Source organism: Falco peregrinus, chromosome 2 (genome assembly GCF_023634155.1).
Source record: "Falco peregrinus isolate bFalPer1 chromosome 2, bFalPer1.pri, whole genome shotgun sequence".
Lineage (NCBI taxonomy): Eukaryota > Metazoa > Chordata > Aves > Falconiformes > Falconidae > Falco > Falco peregrinus.
This window is the reverse complement of record NC_073722.1, coordinates 16,144,398-16,172,268: the sequence shown is the minus strand read 5'-3', so window position 1 is coordinate 16,172,268 and position 27,871 is coordinate 16,144,398. Positions and strand designations below refer to the sequence as shown.

The 27,871-nt window shown below is 36.7% G+C and overlaps 1 protein-coding gene across 1 annotated transcript in view; it reads left to right on the top strand.

Annotated features, from left to right (window-relative positions):
* LRBA (LPS responsive beige-like anchor protein) overlaps nt 1-27,871 on the top strand; it is a 411,018-nt gene that overhangs the window by 360,170 nt on the left and 22,977 nt on the right. The window contains 5 exon segments of the mRNA XM_055797819.1: nt 6,574-6,663; nt 9,961-10,153; nt 12,893-12,955; nt 16,298-16,453; nt 20,998-21,165. Coding sequence (XP_055653794.1) covers nt 6,574-6,663; nt 9,961-10,153; nt 12,893-12,955; nt 16,298-16,453; nt 20,998-21,165 — 670 coding nt within the window.

Here is a 27,871-nt window from a genome sequence, read left to right as displayed (position 1 = left end):
TCCAAAAGACAGCAAGTATTCTGGGCAGACAGAAGGAACTGAAATTAGGGGAAGTAAAAAAAAAAGGAAATATTATATAACAGATGTGTTGCAAGGAAGCTATAAGGAAGGAAGAAAAAAACCCACTCCTCTGCTTCATTTATATTCGATGGCTTTACTCTCTACATTTTAATGTTGCTTTCTTGTGTAATGAGGCATACTCAGTTTTGTTACATATATCCTTAATGCACTACAGTAGTGAAAGGTTGGGAGCTTTTTCCTTCATACCAACTTACTAGTGTACTCTAATAATGTCCCCCTCTGCAGGTTGTTGACAGTATTTCTGCCCATGCTTCAGTTCTGAAGTCAATAAACTTGAGTTGAAGTAGTAACTGCATTAGTGGGCTGCAACAGGCATCTTGTACACTCTGCTTGGTTATCAGAGGGTTTATCACAAACGCGTTGCAGGCCTGTTTAACAGAACCTACAGAACAGTATGTAACTCTTGATCTTGTAGTACCTTTTCTTTAGCCTTTCTTCCCTCCTTGCTCCCTTCCCTTCCCTGCCATTTGTTACATTTCAAAGCTGGTGTAGGCAATTTTCTTTAAACCAGTACGTTAAGTGAATAGTGCAATGATAAAAAATTGAAGGGATTCAACGTAAAAAGGGTTGATTTGCGAAGTTGAACCAGGAGAAAGATTTTTCTGGTTTGGCATGAAGAAATGAGGCTGCTCATTTTATGTTTTAAAACACTGAATGGGAGTGTGTGAATTTATAATACTAACATTTGAGTGCTGTATTTTTTCCCTGGGTCAAGTGTAGTGCAGTATCCCCAGGGCAGGTGTACAGTCAGCAAGCATATACATTGCCTGTGTCAGAAAAGCATTTTGCCCATTTTTCACAATCTTGATCTAATGGGGATTGCTATGAAACAAGGGGAGATGGTACCACAAAGAGCTTCTCCTCTATAATCGTTAGCCTGTTTTCAGCAATTTTATCTAATTGTTATGAATCGTGCTTGTTCTCCAGCTAGTGTTATCTGTGTTTCTGTAGTGTGTGAGGAATTTAACAGAATCTTCCTGTGGGACTGTAAGTGACTATCTGGTCAGAAGAGGTTTTCTGATCACTTGTTATCAGAGCTTGATTTTAATCACCATCCCATGGGGGGCTAGTCAGTTGGCTGCTAAACCATTCAACTTCACTGTCTGAGGGGAAACCTGTCAAATATTCTGTGTTCTCTGGTGCTGTTAAGCAACATCTGGGTGGAAGGAAAGGGAAAACAAGTAATCATAATTGCGTATCGCTCAAGCCAGTAGAAATCACTGAGGAACATGTGTGTAAACCTTTTTGAATATTGAAAAGTGAGGTAGGAGTGGCAGAGAGCCAAAGTAATTATTTTTGCAAGGATTGTTATTTTCTGGTCACAAATACTGGGTAGAAAGATGGAGGATGAACCCAAAACATTTTCTGTCCATAACACATATGCTGAAAGAATATGTATTACAATGCATGATGTTATTTCACCTGGGTGTTCAAATGCTTGGCAATTAAATCTTACAGATTTGAGAAGTAACTAGAAATACTTTGGTGTAGATCTTTTAAAGGCACATTGATGGAAAGTAGCCTCTGTAGCAAACGGAAAGGTTGTAGCTTGTCATGTGTTCAGACTGAGGCGTGCGTTTTAACGTGGGTATTTAGTGTCTGAGCAGGCATGATGAAAGCAACTCTGAGTTAGTCCCTTTAAGGGTCTTTTAATCTAGAGTTAAACGGTGTATGTCTTGCCTTTTAGCTATATGGGCCTTCGTTTCAGGATTTCAGTTCAAAACTGGAGACCGTTTCATTCTTTCTCTGTGACACTCACTGCAGTTCCCCCTCCACCTGCCCTCCCTCATATTTAATTTTATAGTTCTTTCAGACATAAACATGAAAAAAAAAGCAATTTTGACTTAGTTTCTGAGTGTTGCTGCAAAGAAAAGTAACAAACATCTGTTTTTACCTTAACTGCATCCATATGTTCAACCTCCCCATCACCCTCCTTCCCAAAAAATTTACAGCCGTATTTGGTGGGTACTGCATACTGTTGAATTAACTTTCTTCACAGTTAGAGGGTAAGTTCAGAGACTTAAAATGTCTGTACTAGGCAGTGGCCAGAAGCTACTTTATAGCTAAGCCAAATTTTCAAGTTTTTCACTCTTCTTCTTTTAATTTACTTCCCTATTGCCCTTCTTCCTTCTTGCCTTGCCACCCCCCAAGAAGAGAGGAGAGGATCCAGGAGACTTTTTTAGGAACAGGTTACTGTGGTAATCGGGTAAATGTTAATTTGTGAAATTTGCTTATGGCTTTCATATTTATAAATTAATTAACATTCAAAATACCATGTTTATCATACAAGTATGTGGTTTGAGATGCATACTGTGAGGATTATTGTAAAGGGCTAGTTACCTTGTTTCATTTTATTACTTCTTGTTGTAGCATCTGGAACAATTCTGGCCTTACCAAAGTTTTGCTTTTGTAGAGGATTAACAGGAAGAAGGCTATTTTACTGGGATATTTGAGAAGCAGTGAAACAAAATGTTGAATGTTATTATCTTTTACTCTCTGGTATGCAGCATGCTTTCAGAGATAAGAGTTTGTGGAACTAAAGGTATCTTTCAAAACAAGGTTATTCCTTTCCAGTTATGTAGTGCCTTTAATAGATGTGAAACTAGTTGTGCAAATTTCCCAAATATTTCTACCTGCAATAATCTGAACGGTTGTATGCCTCAGAGGGATTCAGCAATGTGAGAACACACGCTCTTCCTCTGCCACTAGAAGAAGCTGGCTGTCTCTTAGTAATACTGACTAATGCTAGTAATACATTTTTCAAGAAAATTAAGTTAGAAGCTGGGCTATAATTTGTTCGAAAGTGAGTTGACTTTTTGACTGATGGTCATTTTACTGTATATTCTCAGGTAAGTGGTAGGTTGTTTTCTCCAAGGAGATATTAATTATCTCTCTGAGGAAAAGATTCCCTGCTTCTAGCTGATTTTCTTTGACAGGTTGAACAAAAGTCTGAGTGACATCTGGTGGCTAAATGCCCTCTATTTCTCTTTTTATTGTTATGTAAATTAAGAGAATGGGGATTGATTCTAGCTCCACCATCACATGTTTCTGCTGACAGAGGGAGGTCATCTTATATCCTTCTATATGGGATCCTGACTGAGGCATCATCAGAACGTTGACTGGACGTCTGGATTGACTTTGAATACAATCTGGGTAAAGGAAGGAATCATTTGGGGTTGCTAGTGCACTCTCTTGGTCATAATTAAGAAATGACGAAGCTAAATAAAGAAATCTTTACATTTTTCCTTGGTAATTAAAAGGAATGTAAAGAGGTGTTGTGCCGAAGTGTTGCCTTTACTCCACAGTTTTTCAAATTTTATTTTTTTTTATCTCTGAAGGTGTCGGTAAAGAGGACATATGGATACCAATATCCGTGCTTTTAGTCTATGTGCAGTTTTGATGTCTTATGAAACCTTGTTACCTGTGGTAGGACATGATCTGGAAAGATTTTGTTAGGGGGCTGTCATAATCCTGGAAATAATAGGCTCTCATAATTTTTGGAAGGACCAGATGGAATCTAATGAGTCTAAAAGAGTTGTTTGTGCTGGAACTGTAAATCCCAGACTTAAGCTAGATCATAAACATAGATGTAGAAACTGTCCGTTAAAGACTGAAAATGGAGAATTTGTGGTCCTCTAAGACAACCTTTGGCAAAATCATTTTCCCATTGGTCAGCAGTTTCACCAGTTCTGGCAGAACACAATGTGAAAACAGGCAGTGACTATCTACTAAAAATTTGATATTTTTTTTTAATATCCCAGAAGGATTATCTTCTGCACTGAGGGTGTGTGGGAGACATAGTTGTTCTCCTGCTGCTGTTGTGTAGTCTAAGAGTGTGATGATGATTAGCACCACTTAGGTGAGTAAGCAGTGAAATCATAATGGTCTCTTCCAGGTTTTATGTTGCAGGAAGGTGGTGAGTTCCTCTGAGATCGGGATGGTGGAAAATAGTATTCTGACTGCTGATCTTTCATTGGTTCAAGCAAATAACATCTGATTTTTGTTCTACATCAGCTTGGGCTCTTGTTATGATGAATGTATTTGAAGTATTTGAAATCTCTGCATCAATATATGTAGCTTGTGTTTATTTTTCCCTTTCTTAGTAATGGCACTATGTAAAAGAGTATAGTTTGTAGAGGTAGCTTTGGGGTTTAAAGGACATACCAGATTTCATGGGTAAGATGAAATCCTGACTCCCTTTAAATGCTGAGTGTGGGCTATTTGGGAATGGAAGTTTCTGTATTGATCATAAGTCAACATAAAAGGAAGTTAACAAATCTGATGATTATTTCCTCGTTTTATCTATTCTATTTCCAGCTCTAAAAGAAATGCATGGGAGTTGTGCTTCAATAATGTTTTATTCATTTGGAATAATATATTGGATATATATTCTATAGGAAATAAATAGTAGATCCTACAGACTGTAGATTCACCCTGAAGATTTTAACAAGCATAGAGTAACTGACATCCAGGACTGTCTGCATTTTGCTCCTCCTGTGTTCTTCTTGTTTTACCCCCAATGCAACACAGAATTCCCATCTGCTAGTAAAGATATTCCACTCAATCTGCAAGTAAACGTAGACAAATCTTTCTAATCTGGATGTTTTGAAGCTAACAGCTTTTTATGGCGAGGGTAGAGCTGCTGACCGGTATGCTGTTGCCTTGTTAATGCCTCATGTCTTAAGGGACCTCAAATTCTATGCCTTTGTGATTCCCTTGATATCTCACGAGTCAAAACCACAGATTTTAATTTTAATGAAGCATCTCTCATCACTAGGAAGGGGACTCTGATGATCTTACTGAGCTTTAGTGTTTCACAAATCTGATATTGCTGTTACTCAAAAAGTACTCATTGAATCACAATATGTGTATGTCAGATTTCAGCCAGCTTTTTTATAAACTTACTTATTCACCAGTTCTTTGAAGATTTAGGTGCTTCCCAGAGTGGGCAAGAGTGTTAGAATCTGTCCACAGAGTAATTGCAACTCCTGTTTCTGGTGAGATTGGATGTTTCAAAAGCCCTGCCAAATGTACTAAGATCAAGTGTTTTGGATGGCATGTTTCCTATCAGAGGACGATTATTTTTGATCATGTCAAGGTCTCAGGTGTATTCTACTTTTAGTTCTGTTATTTCTGTAACAGGAGAACATTGTATGTCCTAATAACAGTCTTCAGTAAAAATATTTGTAAAAGTAAGATCAGCGTAAGCGTTATTCCATTGTCTGGAAAATTTTAATGGATGGCTAAAATAGAAGGGAAATATAAGTGTAAGGAGCCTTCAAGGTATGCTGAACCATGAAAAAGAAGAATCTCTGAGAGAAAAACATGGTGTTCTAATACCTAAAAAGTGGCTAGTGGTTTTGTGTTTTAGCATTCAAACATCCCGTTTAAAACACCTTTTTTATTTTTGAATGGCCTGATTCTCAGGACTTCTTTTGAAGGTAGAACTTGCTAATGCCTCACCTTAGGTACTCAGCATCACTAGACACTTTTGAGAATGCAGGGCTCAATGCATCATGCACAGAGAAACTAAACTATCAGCACATATGCAATCTGCTAGCCCACAGCAAATGCAAGGTAATTTTACTTAGTTTAGCTCACAGTGAAAGAGTTTTTATCTAAGATGAATGATTTAAGATTTTCTGTAGCGTTAGCCTGTTTCTGTGGACAGTGCAGGGGCCTGGCTGACGAGAAAGAACTTATGAATTTTGGCTACTTGATTTTATCTTTACATCAGTGGGCCAATAGGTGGCAACGTGGAAAACTAGTTGGATATGCCTAGGCAAGAGGTACAAGTTCACACATTTCAGAATAATTATTCTTAAGAAATCACTAAGCATGAGATAGTATTTTCATGTATGCCCTATGAATAAAGTGGTAAAGCATATTGCTGAACATACAGAGAAACTTTTTAAAAAAATCTTGTTGCATTATACCTTCATGTTCTCATCTAGCTGCATTTAATATTGGTCTTGTGGTCAGTACATTAATGCACTTCAAAGTTGTTTGCTCTTTTTGAGTAAACAAGAAAATGAGAAAAACGATTGGTGTTGCTTTCATTGTGGTAATTACTGTAAACCTAAGCAATGGAGTTTTAAACAGAAAGTAGAACACTACTCTGTTACCTATAGAAACTTTTTTAAAATTAGCTTTTGTTTCTGACTTATGATATAAACAGGATAAGCCAGTGTTAGAAAGGAAAAATGGAGCCAATAAAAAGGTTTCTGATTATAATAGCTTGTTTCTGTTTAATATCATTGAGCAGGATGAGGTTTTGCAGAGTTTCTCATGGAAATAGCATCCACAGTACTAAAATGATTACCTCATTCTTAGTACCAGTGCCAAGCACTTAGCCCCACAGTGAACACACGGGGTTGATTTTCAACATGAAACAAGCCAGAAGTGTGGAATGACATTTTCAGGTGACAGTTATGGTTCTATTGCCTGTAATTAGCACCTCTTAACATGCAAACCTGCCTTTGCCTTTTCCAGGCTGTTGAAGCTCAAATACGAAGTTTTGGACAGACCCCTTCACAACTGCTCATAGAACCACATCCTCCAAGAAGTTCTGCCATGCAGGTGGTAGGTACCGTCTTAACTCTTTGTGACCTGCTGGTTTGTTTACTTCCTTTACTATCTTAAAGTCACAGAACTGACCAATTTGCTTTGCTTTTATGTGGCTGTGGAATTGTGTTATTTAAAGCAGCAGATAAGTTATGATTTTGTAGGACTTGGGAGTGCATGCAGTGCTTAACTATTATTTTATTTATTGCTGAAAAGATAGTATTGATTTCTAGTACAGACCTTTTTTTGTCAGTGTAATCCAAGAACACTTCATCAGTTGATTTTGTTAATACCATACCTGTACAGGTGAGAGCCAGTCATCATGGAGACAATTCAGTTAATCTTTGGCAGATACCCCAAGAAGCATGGATTTAGGAGGTGGAACTTCCTTGACTTTTCCCCCAGGCATAGGTTTTCCCCTAAAACCAGGATTACTAGGAATTCATGAGCTGAAACTTACATAGCAAAGAATGTGACTAAATGTGTTTTGCAGTAAAGCTAGGGTGATAAAATCCAGGCAGTGAGCATTAACATGCTTTCCCTTTTACCTCGACTTGTGTCTAATATAATTTTATTATACAAACTATTATTTTATTACTGATTACTTTCCATATCATGCTGTGTGCAGTCCTTGGGTCTGAAATATCATTTGTGTTGTCATAGATCCAGAACTAAGTATGTTAAGTGATACTTTGACATGTGGAGCAAATGGCCTGCTAATTCACAAGTTTTTCAAAAGGTTACATTCCCTTATTCTTGAGACAGACATTTTACACTGAAATATAAAAAAAGACATTATCTTCTTGTATGTTCTGTAAGACATATGTCCTACTCAAGTACACTAAAGTTACTAGATTAAAATCATATCTGAAATGCAAAAGGTTTTAGAAAAATCACACAAAAATCTGAGATGTTTCCAAAGTAGCTTACAAATCTTGTGATGCAGGAGTCTAAGAAATGTAAACTTTCTTGTCAAATAGAGCCTTTCTCAAATATGTCATGTGTTGTTGCCCAGCTGACTGTCCCCCCATGCCCACCAGCCTTTCTGCAGGCAGTACATACTACACTTTGACAGTGTGCTGTAGACATGCTCCTGCCCTGGGATCCCATGTACTTGGATGGACAGAGCTGATTGTGCTGATTTGTGATCTGCTGGCCCATTGCACCTCCCACGTAGGCTGCAAACCATTGCAGCGACCCACAGGGCTCTGTCTTTCAGAAGAGACCTGTTAACAGGGATGTTGGGGAGCACAAGTGCCCTCATCATTTAGCTATGTGCCATATGTGTGCCTGTCTATTATGGTGCCATGCACTAGGCACTTGCCCTAATTGAGAGGGATTTGTTTCTGGAAGAAGAGGAACGTGAGAAGTTGTTGATGTGTTTGTCAGACCCATTGTTATTTAAATACATTTGATGGCAGGAAGCAGTTGGTGTGGTTTGATCGTATTTTTCATGATGCTGAATTAGTGAAGATTTAGCATGTAATGGAAGAAGTTAAATTCTATGAAGTTAAGTGTTTCTAACTCCTGTGGTTTTGGGGGGCTGAGGTACGCACAGGAAAAAAACCCTAGTTCTGCACTTGCTTTGACCAGTTTTGTGGTTATTAATACATGATATTATAACAGCACTATATTAAATGGTTTTAAAATTACTGTTCCTGGAGCTGAAATACAGTGTGGATGTTTTTCATGTCACAATTTTGAATTCTTTCTAGTTGTATTATTTATGGAGTTGTCTGTTTTCATGTGTGTGTGTGTGCATGTATGCATGAATACAACCGAATTGAAAGCTACCACGTGCTGTGTTAAGTGCACAAGCCATAATATACACCAGGTGTAGTAATTAGCAGTCACACGAAGGCTGCCTATTTGTCTGGTTTTGCTGCTGTTGCTGTATCCCCTTGTGTTTTCAACCATCAGATAGCTGGATTTAATTGAGGCCACATCAGATGAGGCATTACTGACACCTTTAATTGAATGAGCATCCAGGGAGGATTAACTCATAATATTGATTGGCTTTTAGCCACTTGCTCAGAAGGGTGTCTGGGTAGCTTATTAGTTGCTTTTATTTACACCTTTATGCAAAGACTGTAAATAGGAATTCATAGAGCAATATGTTTTTCTAAGTACTCTTAATAACTTTTTAAAAAGGAGTGATAATAAAAATGCAAATGTATTTAATTTTTTTATTAGTTCTGTATAAATATACATTAAATGTATGCACTTACATGCACATACATGTAATGAAATATTGCAGGTGGAAAATAGCCAAGAACACTTCATTAGTGTTCTAATTCAGTTATTAGAAAATTACAAATACTAAAGCAATATGGCTACTGGTGACTAGGATCGTTGTATTTCTACATCTCCATGGAGTACTCTTTTTTTTTTTTTTTTTTTTTTTTTTTTATAGGTACACCACACAATCACAAAACCATTAGGTTTTGCTTTCCTCCTTATGTTTGATATCTAGATCTAAAGTCCTCAGTATTTACTTTTAACATTTGCAGTGCTGTTAGAGAGCTTACTTAAAAAGTTATTAAACTTTTCAACTTATTAAATTAAAAACCTAAAACCTAAAAATATTATGTTGAAAATGAGAGTCTGGATTCATTCCCTTCCTTTATTTCTAGAAACAACGCAGGATAGTGTCTGTAATCACGTCCACTTTATATTCTTTGCAACTGCATTTGATTATGTTTGTCCTTTGAAACACATTTGCAGTGAAGTCTTCTACTTTGCATTCATAAATCTTATTTTTGTACATCAGAAATATATACAGAACATGTATCTAGTGTGTGTATATCTGTTTATTTTAATGTACTTTCATGTTCTCATCTGGCTTGCAAAGAATTGCAGTCTGCCAATTTAATGCAACTTGAGACAAGCTCTGGGAGCAGGAATTTCTTTTGCTCACTTTTTTTTTGGTTTTGTTTTTGTTGGGTTTTTTTTCTTTGTCTCCTAGTTTGGCATTGCTTTACTTGACGTACTATCTCTACAGATATGAAGAAGAATTCTTTCGCTAGAGATAGGGGATTAGAAACTTTTAGTTTAATCTGCTGTGATCTGTAGAAAAGTTTGTGTATAGACACCCTGTGTTCAACCAGGCCCTCTAATAGTGTACGTGAAGGTTTTTCTACCTAAAATGTTTGTTTCCACAAGCCTGTCTACTATTACTGCATTTGCTTTTCACTGCAGCTGCTATTGGATCTTGTGTGGTTTAATCCATTCTTCCTTCTCTTGTCCTGTCCTCTTTTCTCCTCCCCATGTTTTCTTTTCCCGTGTATTTGGGTTCTTGTTGTGTGCACTCAACAGTATCTCCTCCTGCAGAGTCCGTTGATGTTCACAGACCAAGCTCAACAGGATGTTATCATGGTTCTGAAGTTCCCATCCAACTCCCCTGTCACTCACGTAGCAGCCAACACCCAGCCTGGTCTGGCCACTCCTGCTGTGATCACAGTTACTGCAAATAGGCTATTTGCTGTAAACAAGTGGCATAATCTTCCTGGTAAGTAAATTAAAGTAAGTAGCCTAAGAAACCACTGCCATCAAGCAGTACTGTTTGTTTCAGAATCTGCTTCAGGACGGTTTTAAATTTGAAGTGTGAAGAGCAAGTCAGTTCATTGACACAGCATGCTCTTCACATGTGGACTTAGTTTGTCTTTAAAAAGATAATCTGAACCATTGTGTAATAAGATGTGTAGCAGACAAAATGTTTGTAACAGCAATGCATTGCTTTCCAGGCCGTTGGGCACTATGCAAGACAAAACCAGTATATCACTATTGCATCATGATAAAGTCACACTCTTCCTCTTAGATTTGTTTTTCAGTTAGATGTAAGCCTGAACCATATAATGTCAAATACAAGTTATATAACATGTAGAACTTGCCTGAAATCTTTTCTGCTTTTTCTAGTTGGTTATGAACACACCATATTCTGATATTAAAGCCACTCAATGAGAATTAGAAGACTAAATATATGGAAAGTCTTTATCTTCTGTAACTTAAACATCCCAAAGTTATTAGGTGCTTATGTATTTGTCAATATGAAAGGAAAACCACATATCCATTTGCATAGCAACCAATCTAAAGTAATTTTTGTTTACAAATGTGTTGGAGTTGAGCATATAGTCATTCAGTGTTCGATTCTAATGTTCTCGAATCTTAAAGGCATACATCCTCCTTTTCCTGGCTCTGAGTCTCAGGCCCAAGCCCTGAAAGGTCATTTATTTCAGTGCTGTGCAGTAAATCTGGTCAAAGGCTTTTCAAGAAAGGGAAAAAAGAGCTTCTACTCAAATAACTTAAGTAGAAGATATTTGTACTAGAGTAATACTCACATCACTGAAATTCCTACTAAGAAACCTGGACCCATGGTCCTTAATTAAATTTTGAAAAAAAACCAGGTGACTCCCCATACTTTTTCCTAATTCTTACAAATTACCTCTCAACATTGTACAAGTAGAAACATCTATGTATTATTTCACCCACCCAAGAAATGCTTAAAAAGAAAGGTGGGAAAGAAGCGGGGAAGGGAAACTTATCTAGATAACAAGTTGTGAGCAAGAACTATTTACGGGGCTCTTGACATTTGTTTGAAAGGAGGATGGCAATATCCTCTCATACCTTGGATGTGTGACCTTGGGCATGTAATATTCAACGATTTTAAAAATAGCCTTTGTAGACATACAGCAATCATGAGAAAAGAAGAGGTTCTAAATTGGCAGGAGTTGATTTTGATTTCCTCCTAAGTCTGCTGGTTGATGATCTGTGAGCGGGCAACCAGTTGTTGAGTGTAGTAATCAACTGCTCCGAGTCAAACAAAACGTTCAGATTTTGGTTTTTCCCTCACCTCTGAAAGGGAGGGCAGTAAGCTGTACTTCTGAGTCACTATTTTTTCATTTAGAGACATTCTATGCTTGTCTTGCCTTTACAAAGAGCTCAAGAAAACCTACAGTTTAAAACAAACAAAAGCCAACCAAACAAAACCAAAACCCAACAAAACCCCACCTCAGCCCACCTCTTTGAGAACACGCTAATCAGCTGCAGGCTGTTAATGGAGTGCTGTGTTTTATGGAGTACCATAGCTGGGTATGGTTTCCTGAGACTAGCGTTCACTATTGTTGCCTTCAAATTTTATACCAAAGTGGGATCTGCTAGGATTAGAGGGTAGGTATCATTCCTGCTCCATATCTCCTGCTGTGGGCTTAGCTTTGTCCTTACTAATGAGGCATCATGATAAAAAAGTTAAGTTGACAAGTGACCAGTTGTCACTGATGTGTAATTAAAAATCTTACTCCTGCTTTTGTATAGAGTTTGGTGGCTTTGCTGACATCTAATGGCACTGGTACCCAACAGGGTGCCTGCATTTTGTCACATGGTTTTCATGTTTTATTCTGTTAGTGTTTCATTGCAGCAGAACTTTCACTTCCCAATTATTTGTGAAACCCTTCTATTGATAGTGATTTTTATATTAAGCTATGGATGATAGATAGAAAAACAATAGGTATAAGTATTCAGCCATCATTTTTTGTTCTGCTTCCAAGACTGTCTTGTGGGCTGCCTGGGGGAGGGGTTGGGGGCATGGAGTTTGCTTGCCTGCTTATTTCTTTTCAGCGTGGCTGCGGGGAAAAAAGGTGCGCTTTTTTTTTTTTATCACTGAAGGAAAATTCAGGAGGTAAACATTTTGCTGGTGTGCCAGGTGCCCAGATGATATGTAGGTCAGTAGAATTATATATTGACTTCTATACAAACTTGCAAATAAATGTTTTTTGGTGATGTATGAATCCTTAAATACTGGATGACGGTGAGATTTCCCCGTCTACATCATAAACTGATTTTTTAAAAAAATGTCCTTTGTGCTTCACTTGTTCAAAGCAGTGCTTTAGAAAGTAAAGAGGAAAATAGTATTTGCTACAGTCAGCAGATGGTTGTCACATTTTGTTTTCAGTGCTCTTTACCACTTAATTTTGTTTTGTTGCGACAGGAGAGGTTGCCAGTAAAGCATCTGCTAGAGCTTATGGCTCAGGACCAGAGCTGCTGCTGATGGCATACATTCAGAATAGCACTAATCTAAAATAAATGTTTAATAAGCAGCCTGTGAAAGCACCTGGAATTATTTTTTTTTTAATTCAATTGATGCAGAACTATCTTGTTAAAATTAAGGATGTACAATTTGGTTTGTAAAAGGTATGTGGCTTAATGTATTAAAAAAATGCAGAGTTTTAAAATCTTCTTTCTTGAATTCCAGCTCATCAAGGTGCTGTACAAGACCAGCCTTACCAGCTGCCAGTGGAAATCGATCCTCTCATAGGTCTGTCACTTCCCTCTCTCTCTGCGATTCATTAAGTTCTGTATGGTGGCCCTGAAGTGTAGATTACGGTTGTTTTTCACTTGCTGGTTGCTGGGAATGGAATTTTCCTGATAAACCATTTGCATGCAAATTGGAATGCAATGAGCTGTGGCTATGCTGGTATTTCATCAACTCCCCCTCGTTGGTTTGCCTAATTTGAACAGGCCTAGGACGCGTGTCAGTGAAAATTAATATGGATGCTGTAATAATGTGTGATTGAGAATGTGCATGAAGTACTGTCAGGATAATATTGGATCTTTTCATCACTCAGACTTGTTGATGAGCAGGAGCGAGGCACGTTATGATGAATTGGTGCACTGGTAATGTGATGGAGCTCCTTTGCTGAAGAAATTTTCATAATAACAGTGGGGTTCTTAACTGCACCGTGTTGTGAAAAATAAAACCATGGTGCCAGGGTTTCATCATTAAAGGAGATCAATCCTTTCTTCATAGACCTGCTGTTCAGGCTGAGGGGATTAATGTGTAATTGTGAAGCAGTTTCAAAGTTGAAATATATTGCCCACTCTTTTAGTATTGAGATATTAGTATTCATTTTTCAAGGGTATTGCGTCTTTTGATCAGCATCACTAGTTAAATTTGTGTATGTTTTTCCTTTTATTAAAAAGGAGTGGAGGAATATCTCTCTTTTATTTAATGACTCAGTGTAATAGAGTCAATTCATGACTTTTTATTATAGAGGTTTATTAGTTATGTAGAGCTGATTTCTCTGTTAGCATGGTTAGAGTTTGGTCACTTCTTTCATTACAGACCCAACTTTGGGGAGTATACTTGGACTGTAATTAAGGAGCCTGTAGCATGGCAAATGAAACCCTAAATGTGATAAAAAAAAAAATAATCGAACAACCCCAAAATATGAACTAGTTGTAGGACAGTTCACAGAAGCAAAGATGACAGGATTTCTACATGCCCCACTCTCGGCTCCCCATCGATTCTACTAGTCTTCAAACTTAGCTCTGTTTTTTTCAACTGTCCTTATCAGGATGGTAGTTTAAGTCAAAAAGAAATTAAGTGGCCAGTTATAGAAGCATGGAAAAATCAGAGCAAAAATGAAGTTGCCTGGAAAGGTTGGAATGACAGGTCTGTCAGCCAGTGAGAATTAATTTCAAAACAAGTATTCATATCACAGTAGGGACTGCATTGTACCAGTCTGTAGATACTGTTGCTGTGTAGCCATTTTGCTGGGTAAGCTCAATGATAATTATATCAGGAGCAGTGTGGGCATATTAAACCATTTTATAGAGCTGATAAAAATGTTTTTCCAAAGTTTTAAAATCAATTCCCATCAGAATAATGCAGTACTTATAATTCACAATGAGGAGGACATGCTATAACTCTCCTTTCCTTCATGAAATGGATTTTATCCAAAAAATGTTGGGAGCAGGTAACATATAATCTGCTTTAAAATCTGCTATCAAGTAGGATTTAGAAATATTAATAAACATCACAGCAAAAAAAAACCAAAATCACATTGGGCCTGTCAGATGATTTTCCTACATATTGTGATGATGAACATTAGGGAGGAAACATGTTTTTTATTTTTGTTTGCAGTTTTCATAATTTTAAAATTATAATTCCATTTTCAGGCTTGCCTTTAGTTTACAAAATACTTGGACTTTTGTTTGGTATAAACACCTTTAAAATTAATATTCATAGTTCTGAAAAATGGTTTAATATTCTCTTCATACAATAGTTCTCAAATCAGCCTTGTGGTTACATTGGACATGGTTTAAAAGGTTAAGGCTTTCTTTGTCACTGTTAAGTAGCATCATTGGGTACAAGCAAGTAATTATGTAGATAATATTAAAGGTTTTTAATTGTGGCTAGACACATTTACCTAGAAATGGCACCTAAGAGGACCACAAAATTACACTTTTACGGTTATAGCAGGAATCTTGTTGCTGTCTTAGTCATAAGGAGGGATTCCTGCTGTCCTAATTTTCCAGTTGCACAGGAAGATGTAAAACAGTAGTGTCTGATATGACATAGATCCTAGACCTCTTTTTGAGGTGAACTTTTTTGAAGGGCTTATCCACACTGAATGTATTGATCTGCATGTTTTTTGGGGGGGTTATTTGCCATTATTTTGTCATACAGAACACTTCACTGTGCATTTATAATGTGTTGTTGTTACTCTTCAAGCAGTCTCAACAGCAGTCAAGGCCCTGTTATGTGTTACCTGCAGAGCAAGTGACAATACCTTGCTAAATTATTTGCTACCCACATGGATAAAACAGTATCAACATTTTAAAGATAACAGAAGCAGAAGTAACTAAGGCTTTGATGCAGAGTAAATGGAATAAACCAAAGGCTTAGGGGATAGCTAGCCTATGAGAATGGAAAGAAGTTAAAGAACAAAGTGTGAAGAAGAGCACAAGACCAGCACAGAGACAGGCCTGGGGGACCACTTGGAATGGAAGTAATGGTGCTCTGAGCTGTTGGCAGACAAATTGAGGCTTACTTGCCTGGGATGGGAGTCAGGTTCTCTTGGGAGCAAAGCATATTAGAAGTTCTTTCTACACTGTAGGATTTTGCTGATAGGGAGACAGACAGACACACAGACACACACAAACATCAATTAATAAGGACAAAATGCGATATGAAAAATGGGTTCATTGATTGATTCATGTCTCTTCTGTGGCTTCACAATGCAAGATTACCTGGGGAAATAGAACAGCAGGTGATCAAATCAGGGTAAATATTATCTCTCAACCCTAAAGGAGATTGTGGAGATAAGCTGCTTAATTTTTGTGCAATGCTCAAAAAAGTGTAAAATAGTAGTGATGTTTACTGCATTTGTTCTTTTTTTAAATTACAAATGCTTGCAATGAAATAAAACTTGTGTACAATTTTGAAATCATAATTCCATTGTCTGCTGCATTTGAGCCACTATATAGCACATATGTATATGTACTGTCTTATAATTACATTCCCTTCATTTTTTTCTTAATGTTTTATTTCCTGTAATAGAAGTAGGGGAGAAGAAAGTGTATTACATTTTTATGTATCATTCCTTTTCGCAATCTTTCATTTATATTTGTCAGCTGCATTTGACTTAAAGAAGTTATTTCTTCTATTTTAGAATATATACTACAAGGAATTAGCATTGTTCCCAGAAGTGTAATGAGTATTTTATAGTAAAAGTAGAAAGAAAATGTCCCTGCCACAAAAAAGAAGTAACAGCAGTGAGAAATAGTTTAGGTGTGAACATAAGTTTCTAAAATGTGCTTTTGTTCTGTGAATGTGGATGCTAAAAATTCTTGATTTGTGTGTCTTTCTGTTCAGCCAGCAATACAGGTATGCACAGAAGGCAAATCACTGACCTTTTAGACCAAAGCATTCAGGTGCATTCCCAGTGTTTTGTCATCACCTCTGATAACCGTTACATCTTGGTTTGTGGCTTCTGGGACAAGAGTTTCCGAGTTTATTCTACTGACTCAGGTAATGTATTTTTAAAATATGGGAATAGCCTAAAAGATTTTTCTGTTCATTGTCAATCTACAGTTCCAAATAAGAAGGAATGGGGAGTGGGGAAAGTGGAGTATGTATTTATTCCCCTATCAATAATATTTGTCAAATCTTTTCTTACCTACTGCTACTGTGTATTGTATGCTATGATCTTTGTTGAATGATGCCAAATGCAAGACAAGGAGCTTTTGTTAGCCATAGCATCACACTTCAAATCTGTATTACAGGCATGCCTGTTCATATACTGTAGTTTCCACAAGAAAATGAGGTTTTGTGAAGCTTTGCATACCAGCACAATTAATTGTTCTTAGAGTGCTTGCTTGAATTTAACTCTGGTTGGTTTTCAGCACCAGAGATTTTTTTTGGAGGAAATACAGGGAAGCACCACAGAATAAGAACAGAAGTGAAGTCTTGAAATCTGGTGAAAGAAGGCTTATGAAAGCCTTTGAAAGCTATGCTATAATAGAAAAATTGATTCGGAGCCACTGAATTCTTTCATAAAATATAAACTGATCGATATAATGGGTAGCAGTTAAATTAGTCTGTCAGCTAGCATGTATCCAAAGCTTTGAAATCATGCATGTGTCATGCTAAATAGAAAAGAGTCTTTCAGTGTAAAAGCTACAGGAATTTAAAAGCCATGGAGCCTCAGAAGAAAATAGGTACGATTTTTTTCCGTTTCATTATCTTATAATGGGAATAGCAACCTCACTGCAAGGTACTTCTTTGGGATTAATGACCCAGTGTGGTTAATGTGTGTGTGCCATCAAGCTTTCCAGTAGGTTATTAATCCCTAGGGAATATCCTACATGTTTGTCATCGTTTCTTAAATATATTAGTTAATAGTGTTTTTCACACTTGGCAAACCAAAATGTTTAACGAAACAGGATGGTCTTTAATGAAAATCTGTTAAGTCTAGATCTCATGGCATATTTTAGCATATCTGTCATTTTTGCGATTTTAAACCCTTAAGTATAAAGGAGAAGTTCCATTTATTTCATATTGACTGACTGCAATTCATTATAGAGACATCTTGTTAGACCCTTCTTAGTTTAATTTTCTCATTGATGAAAATAAATTTACATAAAACTGAATTTAAAGTAGATCTTCAGAAAAGTTAGCTAGCATTAATAAATGTTGAGTGTATATTCTTGAGTTATATTAATAGAGAACTAATTCTTTTATGTCGAAGGATGTATTTTACTTTATATATGTGGGAGGAACTTGTATGATTTTGGTAGCTTTGTCCTGTATCAGTCTGAGCTACAAATACTTCATTAAGTTATGTCTTCTATGTGTAAGTCAGATACACCAGATATCTCATTACTACCATAGCTAATTATGGTATAAACACAAATACACTTGTCAAAAAAGTTGCAGATTTATGTCTTCCATGTGTCTCCTGTTAGTCAATATAGCAACTCTAGCTCTAGTTTAAATCAAGTGAACTCAATTGTAGTTTATTTTGTTTCAAATTAAAATGAGAATATAGTAGTGAAATACTTACTCTGAAATCAGCAGAGCAGCAAGGAAAAGAGATTATGTGATCAGTAATGCATAATGGCAAGTGATCACAAGTGTTGAATTCAATTATATTTTAGCACTTACACAAAAAAGGAACTTTTTTCTTATTAAATTTGAGGTTTGTTTGGGGTTTTTTAACAGGAAATACTTTTAACATAAATCATGGGTTCTCAGCACAGCTAGTATAGCAGAAGCACAATAAAACCTTCCTCCAGCAGTGGGAATGATTTCTAGACAGCATTTTAGATTCGGTAGTACAGAGACTTGAGTCTTAGTTTTCTTTTAATTATTCGTAGCACAGCTGTCAAATAAAACATTAACTAGAAAATTTGTTCTGTTAAAAGGGGATATCTGAGTGCATATGGTAAAATTCGGTATTAGTGTATAGAGAGGACAACTTACGTTAAAGGAAACAAAAAGTTGAAGAACTCTTATGAGATTAATGATTTTTATTTTTTTTACTAATGTGAAAGAGCAAGTGCTTATTTCTTGTTTTGATGGAATTGATTGAACCTTAGCTGCACAGTGACAAAGTAAAACTAACAAGGCACTGTGACTACACGAACAACTGTCAAAGAAATAGGCTTGAAAAATGTTTGTTTTCTAGAACAGAACCTATAAACAGAATATAATTGAGAGAGAGATGTCTATAACTCAGCGATGTTTATAGCATAAACTTGTGTTCTAAAAGTATAAATCACCTGAGGTAGTTGATTACCTACAGCTATACAACTGAAAAATATATTACATAATTAAGTTATTCTCAAATCTAAACCATGTCATTGACAGCTTGAATTTTCAGGGGAAAACATACACTCGGTAAGATGTTTTTGTATATTGCCAAAATGAGGTTATGTAGTCTGTGAGTGTCACTGCTCCTAGCTGTGAATTTCAGTAACTTTTTCTGACTAAATCTGTTTACTGATCAGCGCCTGAGACAGTTAGGTGACCCTGTGACAAAAATGAAAGCCCTGGTGTGCAGAGGGGACCACTACAGAACACTATTACAGAATCACAGAAATTAGGGAAAGACTCGATGCCTGAGTTACTCTCCTTTCCAGCAGAAGGCAGATCTTCACAGTGAATGTACTTTCCAGGGGTTTGCCCTTTCCAGTCAGAAAAGGCTCATGTGATAGTACTTATTTTCACAATTTCTCTTGGGGGATTATACTTGCCTAATAGCTTTTGTCAGTCTTTTATTTTAAATCTTATGTACAGGTTTACTTTAAATGGCATCATGTTATTCTGTTTTTTACTTCGTGTACTAAAGTAATTAATTCCTTTTTTTTTTTTTCAGCTGTTCATACCTTTCTCTTTTTTTTTTTTTTTTCTTCCTGGTTTTCTCCACTTTAACGCAATTACCTTTTTTGATCTCCTGTTATAAATCATGCTGTTAACATTATTTTTGTTCTTTCCTCAGAACCACTCCCTTAAATCTTTTGTTAGCGTTAGAGTTATTTAGTGGCTGGATATGAATACAGTGCCTTTGTACTGCACAGGAAGAGGGCTATGAAATATGTCCTACTAGCCATATTATAGGATTGACTAATTTTTAATTCATGCACCAAAATATTTTGCTAAGATGTGCTTAATTTGAGTCCCAATGCTGATTTGTGTTACTACTTGTCACGTTACTAGTTACTATTGTTATATACTCTCCAGAACATTTTATTTCAGATACAGTAATTTTCCATTCCTATTTCTTTTTTGGCCTGTGTTGTTTATCCTTCCAAAGCCATCACTCTTTTCCCCTTCTGTTCTTTCTCATTCTTTATTCAGCCCAAAGCACAAATGGAGGCATGGTCATTTGGGCTGAGGAGTCTGAGGTCACACGTTAAGGGCATCACACTTCCTTGTGTCATTGGATGCAGAATTTAGCCTGGCCCATGTTACCTGAGTGGGCCAAGCAGGCGCGTAAGAAACGTGTGTGTGAATCTTTTGTCCTGTCTCTACAAGATCTGCAAAACCTAGGCTTCAGGAAATCCAGTGAGATGGATTTTAGTATTTCCATTCTCATTTCATAGGATCACGTATGCTGCTGGCAGATCCAGAAGGCAGCAGGACCCATGACATGTTTGCTGTGTAGGAGCCAGCCTCTGGCAGGGTGGTCTGGCAGAGATCTGCTGTGGGTGACCTTACATGTGTTTCCTCTCCCACATGCAAATCCACTATGCGTGACCATCCAAATTTACTTTTTTCTTGAAATAATGTCCTGTTTAGATAAGGTTAAAAGGTAACAGTCATATTAATGTTTATACAGACTCTTGAATGGCACATTTTTAACTGCCTAGGCTTTCCTTTCTCTTTAGCATTGATGTCTCTTATCAGCAGTACAAACGTTTGTTGTATATGCAACAGGTAAGAGTTTTTTCCAGGTCAGTCTTCTGAGGTTTTCTGAACATTACAGAAATTCTTAAAAGGGAAGGATGCTGGTTGAAATAATTGGCAAGTGTTTAAATGGTGATGGAAAAACCTGGGTTCAAGATTTATTTTTTATCTAAATCTCCTCTGTTTAAGAAGATGCCCAAAAGCTGCATGTGCTATATATAATTTAGGCAGCTCTCACACTACTAATTTCTTCAGGGTCTTATATTCTGTATCTTCTGATTCTGTTTCCCACATCATCATCAGAGTTGCATTTTTACTGGTACTTTCTTTGGTAAACTTGCCTTAAAAGAGAATCCCATCATGTTTCCTGTCTGCAAAGGGAATGTAAACATGTAGAATGTAAAAAACCTTCTAGCATGATTGGCCTTTGAATAAAGTGTAATATTTATGGACTGCAAATATTTTTTGCATGGACTGTATGGACTACTGCACTTTTAAATAAGTTTCCACCAAATAAAGAAAAAAAAATAGTACTCTCCACTATAGTTCTTTCTTGAACCTTTTTTTAATAAAGAAAATGTATCTCAAATAATTTATAATGTATTTAGTTTGCCTTAGAAAGAATAAAAGCATAGTTTTAAACCAATCAATTTTATATGCTTCAGGTAAACTGATACAAGTAATATTTGGACACTGGGATGTTGTAACCTGTCTTGCTCGTTCTGAGTCCTATATTGGAGGAAATTGTTACATTCTCTCAGGATCACGTGATGCAACGTTGCTGCTCTGGTACTGGAATGGGAAAACCAATATTATTGGTGATAACCCAAGAGGTAAGCAAAACCAGAAAAACTTGTTTTATAAAGACGTTGTCTAAAAATGGCTTGAGTGAACACTGCATGACAAAATTTTAAGCAACGCTAATGTTAAAGTACAGTATTTCTTTTTTCGTAGTTGTTATCAGTTCTGTTTTAAAGAATTGAGGGCACATTGCTTGCTTAGCAGCATAACTAGAACTAATTTTTAAAGTTATAGGATACTGAACATCACAAACACATTTATTTTTTTTTTCTTGTCACTCATTCAATTGGGAGAGAGTGGCTCTGGGAGTGAGGGAAGGGGATTATATTTTTATATTGCCTGTTCAATCTGAGTAAATCTTTTTCTCTCAAAATGACACCTTCATTAAATACTTGCATTTGAGTTGTTTAAAACAAAAAAAGACTTTACATTGTTCCAGTGCAGACTGTATTCTATGCAACTGTAATCTTATGCATATAGTTCTTACAGTGGTATGTTAGCTATCAATAGAGTTACACAGACAGTGAATTTTAACTTAGCCTCGGGTCGTTGTGATGAGATGTGTAATGGCCTGAGCAGGACACTTAGGTGAAAGACGGACAGACATGTGGGATGGATTAAAGAAGCAAGTTTAAAACTTCTTTAGTTGAACACTTTGGTAGGGTGCTACATGCCTAATCCTCACTCTCACATAGTAGGTATTTTAATTGGTTCCAGTGCAAGCAATAGGGCTCATACAAACTATCAAAGTCAGAGCAAACCCTGCTTCAGCCTAATTCAGTTTTAACCCCTCCCCACCCAAACTCACCTTGCAATTGCCGAAGAATTTAATCTCTTCTGTCTTGCACAATTTCCCAGGAAATCCCAAATCCTTTAACTCATGAAGATTCTCTCTTTTTAACTCATAATTTTATATGGAAAACAATGAAATGCCATGACTGTTTTACCCTGCTGTGCCTGTATTTTGTAACAGGAAAGGTAGAACGTGGTCTTGTTATTATGCCAGTTTCACTCCACACAAAAAATTAATTCCTGATCCTCAGAGCAAAGAAAAAGGCAGACATATAGCTTCAGAAAAAGCCTGAGTGAGCCACTTCACAGGAGTAAGAGGCTTTCAAGACCACTTGTAAGAGCTTACCCATGTGAATAGATGGGGTGCATCATATCCAGAGGTCCCGTTCAGCCAAAAAGAAAATGCCCTAAAGAGAAGGGGTGAGAAGCGGTATATTCTGTCTGACAAATGAATAAGAGTATTTGTTAAGTTTTCTGCCAAACACTTAAGGTCTTCTCTGACCCTGTTTAAATACTAGTAAAAACATACCTGCTGTCTGCAGAGGACAAAATGGACATCTGGAACACAAGAAGTGTTGTTATATCTGGCATATATTGCAATTATAACTGACATACAATTTCATATAATGTAAACAATATCTGACATCTTCTATATTAATTCATTTGGTAAAGTTGTGTGTTCCATACTGTTCTGTTACTCAACTGAAGTTATTTGAATTTGAAAAAAAGAGGTGGTTTAATGAAAATGCGTCCTGTGAACTATTTTGAAGAGGTACAGCTAATTAATATCAGAATGAATATCTGAATTTAACTTGCAAATTATTTGATGTTGACTGTGAAAACTATTCAAAAATTGAACAAGATAGCAAAGCTCAGTTCACACAATTGCAGAATCTTCAGGCTGAGATTGTGAGCAAGCTATCCTCATTATCCTTCCAACAGCATGGTTGAAGAGATGGGAGCTTTTCTGGGATGTGGCTAGCAGAATTTTATGAGTATTTTAAAATAAACGTGGCTTTGGTTAAGGGACAAAATCTCTGTGAATATTTATACATATTTTGCAATCTATCAATTTAAAGAGAAGGTAAACTCTGCGCTGTTTTTGCAGAGTTTGTAAACTTGGAAACTCCAAAAAGTCTGTGAAAGGAACTTAAGAGCTTGACAGTCAAGTGAGCTTGTAAATCCTGAAGAAGAAAACTGCCCTTTTGAGGAGAAAACCCTAAATATTTTACTGGTGTGAAGCAATGAACATTTGTAGGTGTCTCCTTACAGCATTTTCAAGGCCTGCAAGCTCTTGCAGATTCCTAGGCCTGTCCTGAGAAGTTCTCCTTGTTGAGTATTTCCCAGCCAGGGCTTTGTGAACAAGACCTTGCTGCTGTAGTCTCCTTTATGACCTTAACAAATTACGTGCTTGGATTTTGTACGTAGTTTCTAACTAGAATAGATAGATTTGGTTATAATCTGTTTACTGTTAAATTTCTAATGTGTTAAAATTTTGCAGTTTTCAAAGTTAATACTAGGCTATTTTAACTACTGTTTAAAATCAAACAATCGCTACCTGGTAAATCTCTTTGTTTGCACTCCTATTAAACTTGTATGTTTTAGGGACATGCAATGGCTCCTATGTTTACTAGTTACCATTATGTAGCTTTTTTTGTGATACAGCGTGCTTGGAAGCCTTTGTTATGAATTGGAATCTCATGGCACTATACATAGGCCTAGACATGTGTATAGTAAAAGACAGTTTCTGCTTCAAAGAGATGGTAATCTGGGGGTTTAATTTTTCCCAGAAATAGCTTTCTATAGGCATCTCTGTTCAGTCAAATTTTTTTTTAAAGGCAAATAAAAAGAGCTGTTTCTGCTTAGTTCTGATTTTGTCAGAAATGGAAAGCACCAGCAGACTTGTTGGGTTTTGAGCCCTGTTACTGCAACTGTAACTTCCATTCATTTGTGGGATGCTAGATATTTAACTTGTCTGATATCTTTTTGTATTTGAGGCTTAGGATTTTTTACCTCAAAGTATAGTTTATTCATGCTTCCCATGAGCACTGTTCATTGGAATTTTAGATACTCTCAGAGTTGGTATTTCTTTCCTATTTTTTCTCTATTTATTTTTCTCTAATTTCCATCTTAAAATGACTTCACAGCAACATGCATCCAATGGCACTGTACCAAATCATGGTACCAGAGTAGTTTCAACAATAACAATGTAAAACAGAAGCATTTCTTTCCTCCTTTCATAGTACTGTTGCCTCTGATACACATCAGTCAGCAGCCTAGTATGATCAAGCTACCCTAAATTCTACCCCATTGGGCACCCACTGCTCCACCAGGTACTTTTTATTTAGGTCCCTTTATCTGGTTTCGTTACTTTAGGAGGCACTGAGCTCTTGATCTCTGGCTGCATATATTCATGTTTTAGAATGGTACTTAACTCAAGCTGACAAGCCAGGTGGGCTATGGCATACATGATAAATGTTTTGTTTGATATTCTTTATCAAGGACAATTTTCTGGCCAACTGGACCGTATGGAAAAATTCTTTACGTTTTTGGTTTAACATAAGAAATATGTTACTGAAATATTCATTATTGACATTCTTTAATTTTTAACTTTTAAGCTGACTTCTTAAAGAAATTACACCTATGTAGTCTCACTGTCTGTTTAGTTTCTCCCTAATAACTCTCAAATGCATTGATCAATGTAAACCAAATTTCAGTAATTTAAATCTCAAAAGATATGAAATTCCTACGTGGGACACATCTGCTGGACACTATTTTTATTCCTCACAAAACAGCCTGATTACATTTAAGTTAAGTCCTTTTTTCCTTCTCAAATTAAAACCTGAAATTCAAAAAATATTTCACCATGCTCTTTGATCAAATGTAGGGTTTTTTTCTTTCTAAATTAATTGATTTTGAAAATGTAAAAGCATGGCAGTACTTTACTTTGGTACGTAGGCATTTTCTGATGCAGAAATGTTTCTGTGGACAATTTCAGACCAAGCCTAGGAATAATGCAGAACAGAGCAGAGGATCTGAAATAGTTGTTTCCTTTCAAATAGCTCTGAGCTATTTTCACATTAATTAGCATAATTTACTGTGGAGATGTAAAGTCACTTCGCATAGCATAAGAGGCTTTTATTATTCTCTCCTTGGCATGTGGCTTGCTGTGGGTAGGTGGGGGAGGTAGGAGGGACAGGATGTAACCCTCCCCTTGGTACCCCTTGAAGCCCATGTGTGATCTGTATCACAGGGTTGGCTTTTGCATATTTAGAGGCTCCGATCTAATAGCAAAGTATGTACCGCTTGGGGACATGGCATTATGCGTCAGGGCTTGTGTTCCTGAATAGGGTGGTAGAATGTGTAGAGGTTACTGAAGGAGGGTGGTGTACTTGTGGAAAGATGCCATGTTTTGCACTTGCCCAGCCTGATAGGGTGGCAGCAGAGGTGGAAGGAAGGCGAGATATGGGGGGTGAGAGGAGGAACTACTTGTGATGGCTGGAGAAAAGAGATGAGAGAATTCATTTGCATACAAATGGCGTGCAGCACTTTCTGATCCCGTGCTCACTTTGAAGCTCAAGTGGCAACTCTTAGGGTTTGGACATTTCCTAGGCTGAGGGATTGCATTTTACTTTGTAATCACAGAACCATAGGAAAGTGGGTGGGCAGGAGCTTTGGTCACCTGATCTATTCTCTTTTCCAAAAGAAGGCTTAAGTACGCCAAAACCATTCTTTACTGATGTTTGTCCAACATTCTGTTAAAAACTTCAGCAAATATATTTTTGGGCCTATCATTAGCAGTCTTTTCTCAGTCTTCATCCTAGTATCCTGTTTTGTTTTGGTTTTTTTCAGCAGTTGTATTCTATAATTTCTTACATACTTATCTTTGTGTAGAGAACAGATTATTTATTTCCCCCTTGCAACAACTTCCAGTTATTTGGATTGCCATGACCTGTAATTCTTTGCTTCCGGAAAGCATGCCTTTTGCCATAAGTTATATTTTTCTAGAACTCTGACTTTTTCCTGTGTTCCTCTCCTCTTCAGTTGTCTTGTCTTCCTCAAAGTAGTCCCAGCAACACAGTTGAAGCCTTTCCAGTAATAAGTAGAAAACAACCTGGTTTACAGACCATTTACAAACCATTACTTTTCACATCCCTATGGGATATCTGTTCATTTTAAAACTGTGTGACAGTGTTAATTCTTTTACGGTATGAGCCAACATAAATTTCAGTATTTTCTGAAGAACCATCTAGTCAGTTGTTTTTTCTCCTCTTCTGTGTAGTTTGACTGTGGAATGTCTTTAAACTTTCTGAATTGCATGTTTTTTAGACTGTTCCTCCAATTTGTTAAAGTTATTTTGAATTCTCATCCTTTCCTTCAGCAGACTTGCAGCAGCTCATGTCTGCAAATGTAACTTGCAGTCTTATTCTATCAAATTGCTCATTAAAGAAAACATTAGATAGTACACTGTTCAAGAATGCCCATCAATACGTTCACTATTTTGACAACGAAGAGCTTTCTGAATATAGCTTTCCAACTGGCTTTTCATCTGGCGTATAGTAGCATCTTATAAACATGTGCTTCCCTGTTTTCCTTAAGAAATTGCCTATGTGAAACATTGCCAGAGTCCTTACTAAAGACAAAATACATGATGTACCCCTGAACACAAGTTGTGTTACTCTGCCATTGCAAGAAAAAAATTGCTTTGACGTGATTTCTTCATAACAAATTGGCTGTTACTTATCTCCTTGTTTTCTTGGAAACTGTGTGTGTGTATATATATGCAAATAAAAATATACATGTTCTACCATATTTTTTCTGTTTGTTGGGATTAAGTAAACTACTCTTCTTTCTCAGTTTTCCTTTTTCTGCTTCTTAAATGACATGACTTTTTTAATCTTGCAGAACTTCACCCAGTATTCATAAAACAACAGTTAAAACTCTGAGATTATGTAGTTTCATTTTCACAGTATTCTCAGATCAGTATTATCAGGCCAGTTGAGTTCCAAACATTTCCCTCCTTTAGTTATTGTATAATTCAGGGAATTCTGTAACTGATTTGTCATTGCTGCTTTTACTATGTTTGCTCCCTGACTGCAGTTGGCCTTTTTATTGAAGACTTACTGAAATACTTCTAAATGTGTGACATTATCTATTGGCATTGCTGGCTCTTAAATAGCAGAGCAGCTTCTCATGGAAACTTACAATATTTTTGTGTTTATAGAATGACTGTTACTCCTGATGTCATTCATAGTTGCATCTCATCTGTGCTTGGCTATCCTGGTTTTGCCCCTACTTGCTTATACCTTGTGTCTTACACCGATTCAGAAAAAACTCACTTATTTTGATCTTTCTGCCTGACTTTCCTGTGTTTACAGTTATGGGAGAACTTTCAGTTGTGCTAACTGGTATCATCTTGTCTGTCTTGTCCTGCTGCATTGGGGCAGTTTTCACTAGTATCTTTTATTACCTTTTCCTTTGTTTTTCTGTAGACTAACTTTTCATGAGATCTTATAGAACAATGTTCTGCACGTATTGGAACCTGTCTTCAAAATACTTGAAAAAATTATCTTGTTCATGTTCTTTCCTTTATAAAGCGTATTGAACACTCTCATAGCTTCGCCACTTTCATGTAAGTTCCTTTAACCATCATGTTTCTGATCTGTTATATTGATGATAATCATATCTAGAAGGCCACCTCTAGTTGTTGCTTACAGATTAAAAATTGTCACAAAATTTCTTGCTACACACATAGTTGTTGTATTCCTTTACCAACAAACTTCTTTGTAGTTGGAATATCCCATTTTCTCCAATCCTTCTTCTGAATGATCCCTCACTTATACCTACCAGATAGAGGCCAATCAGATCAGTGAATGTCAACCTATGCCTACAAAATGTTTGTTTTTTCACTGCGGTTATTTTGTTTGGATGTACTTTCTTGGAGGG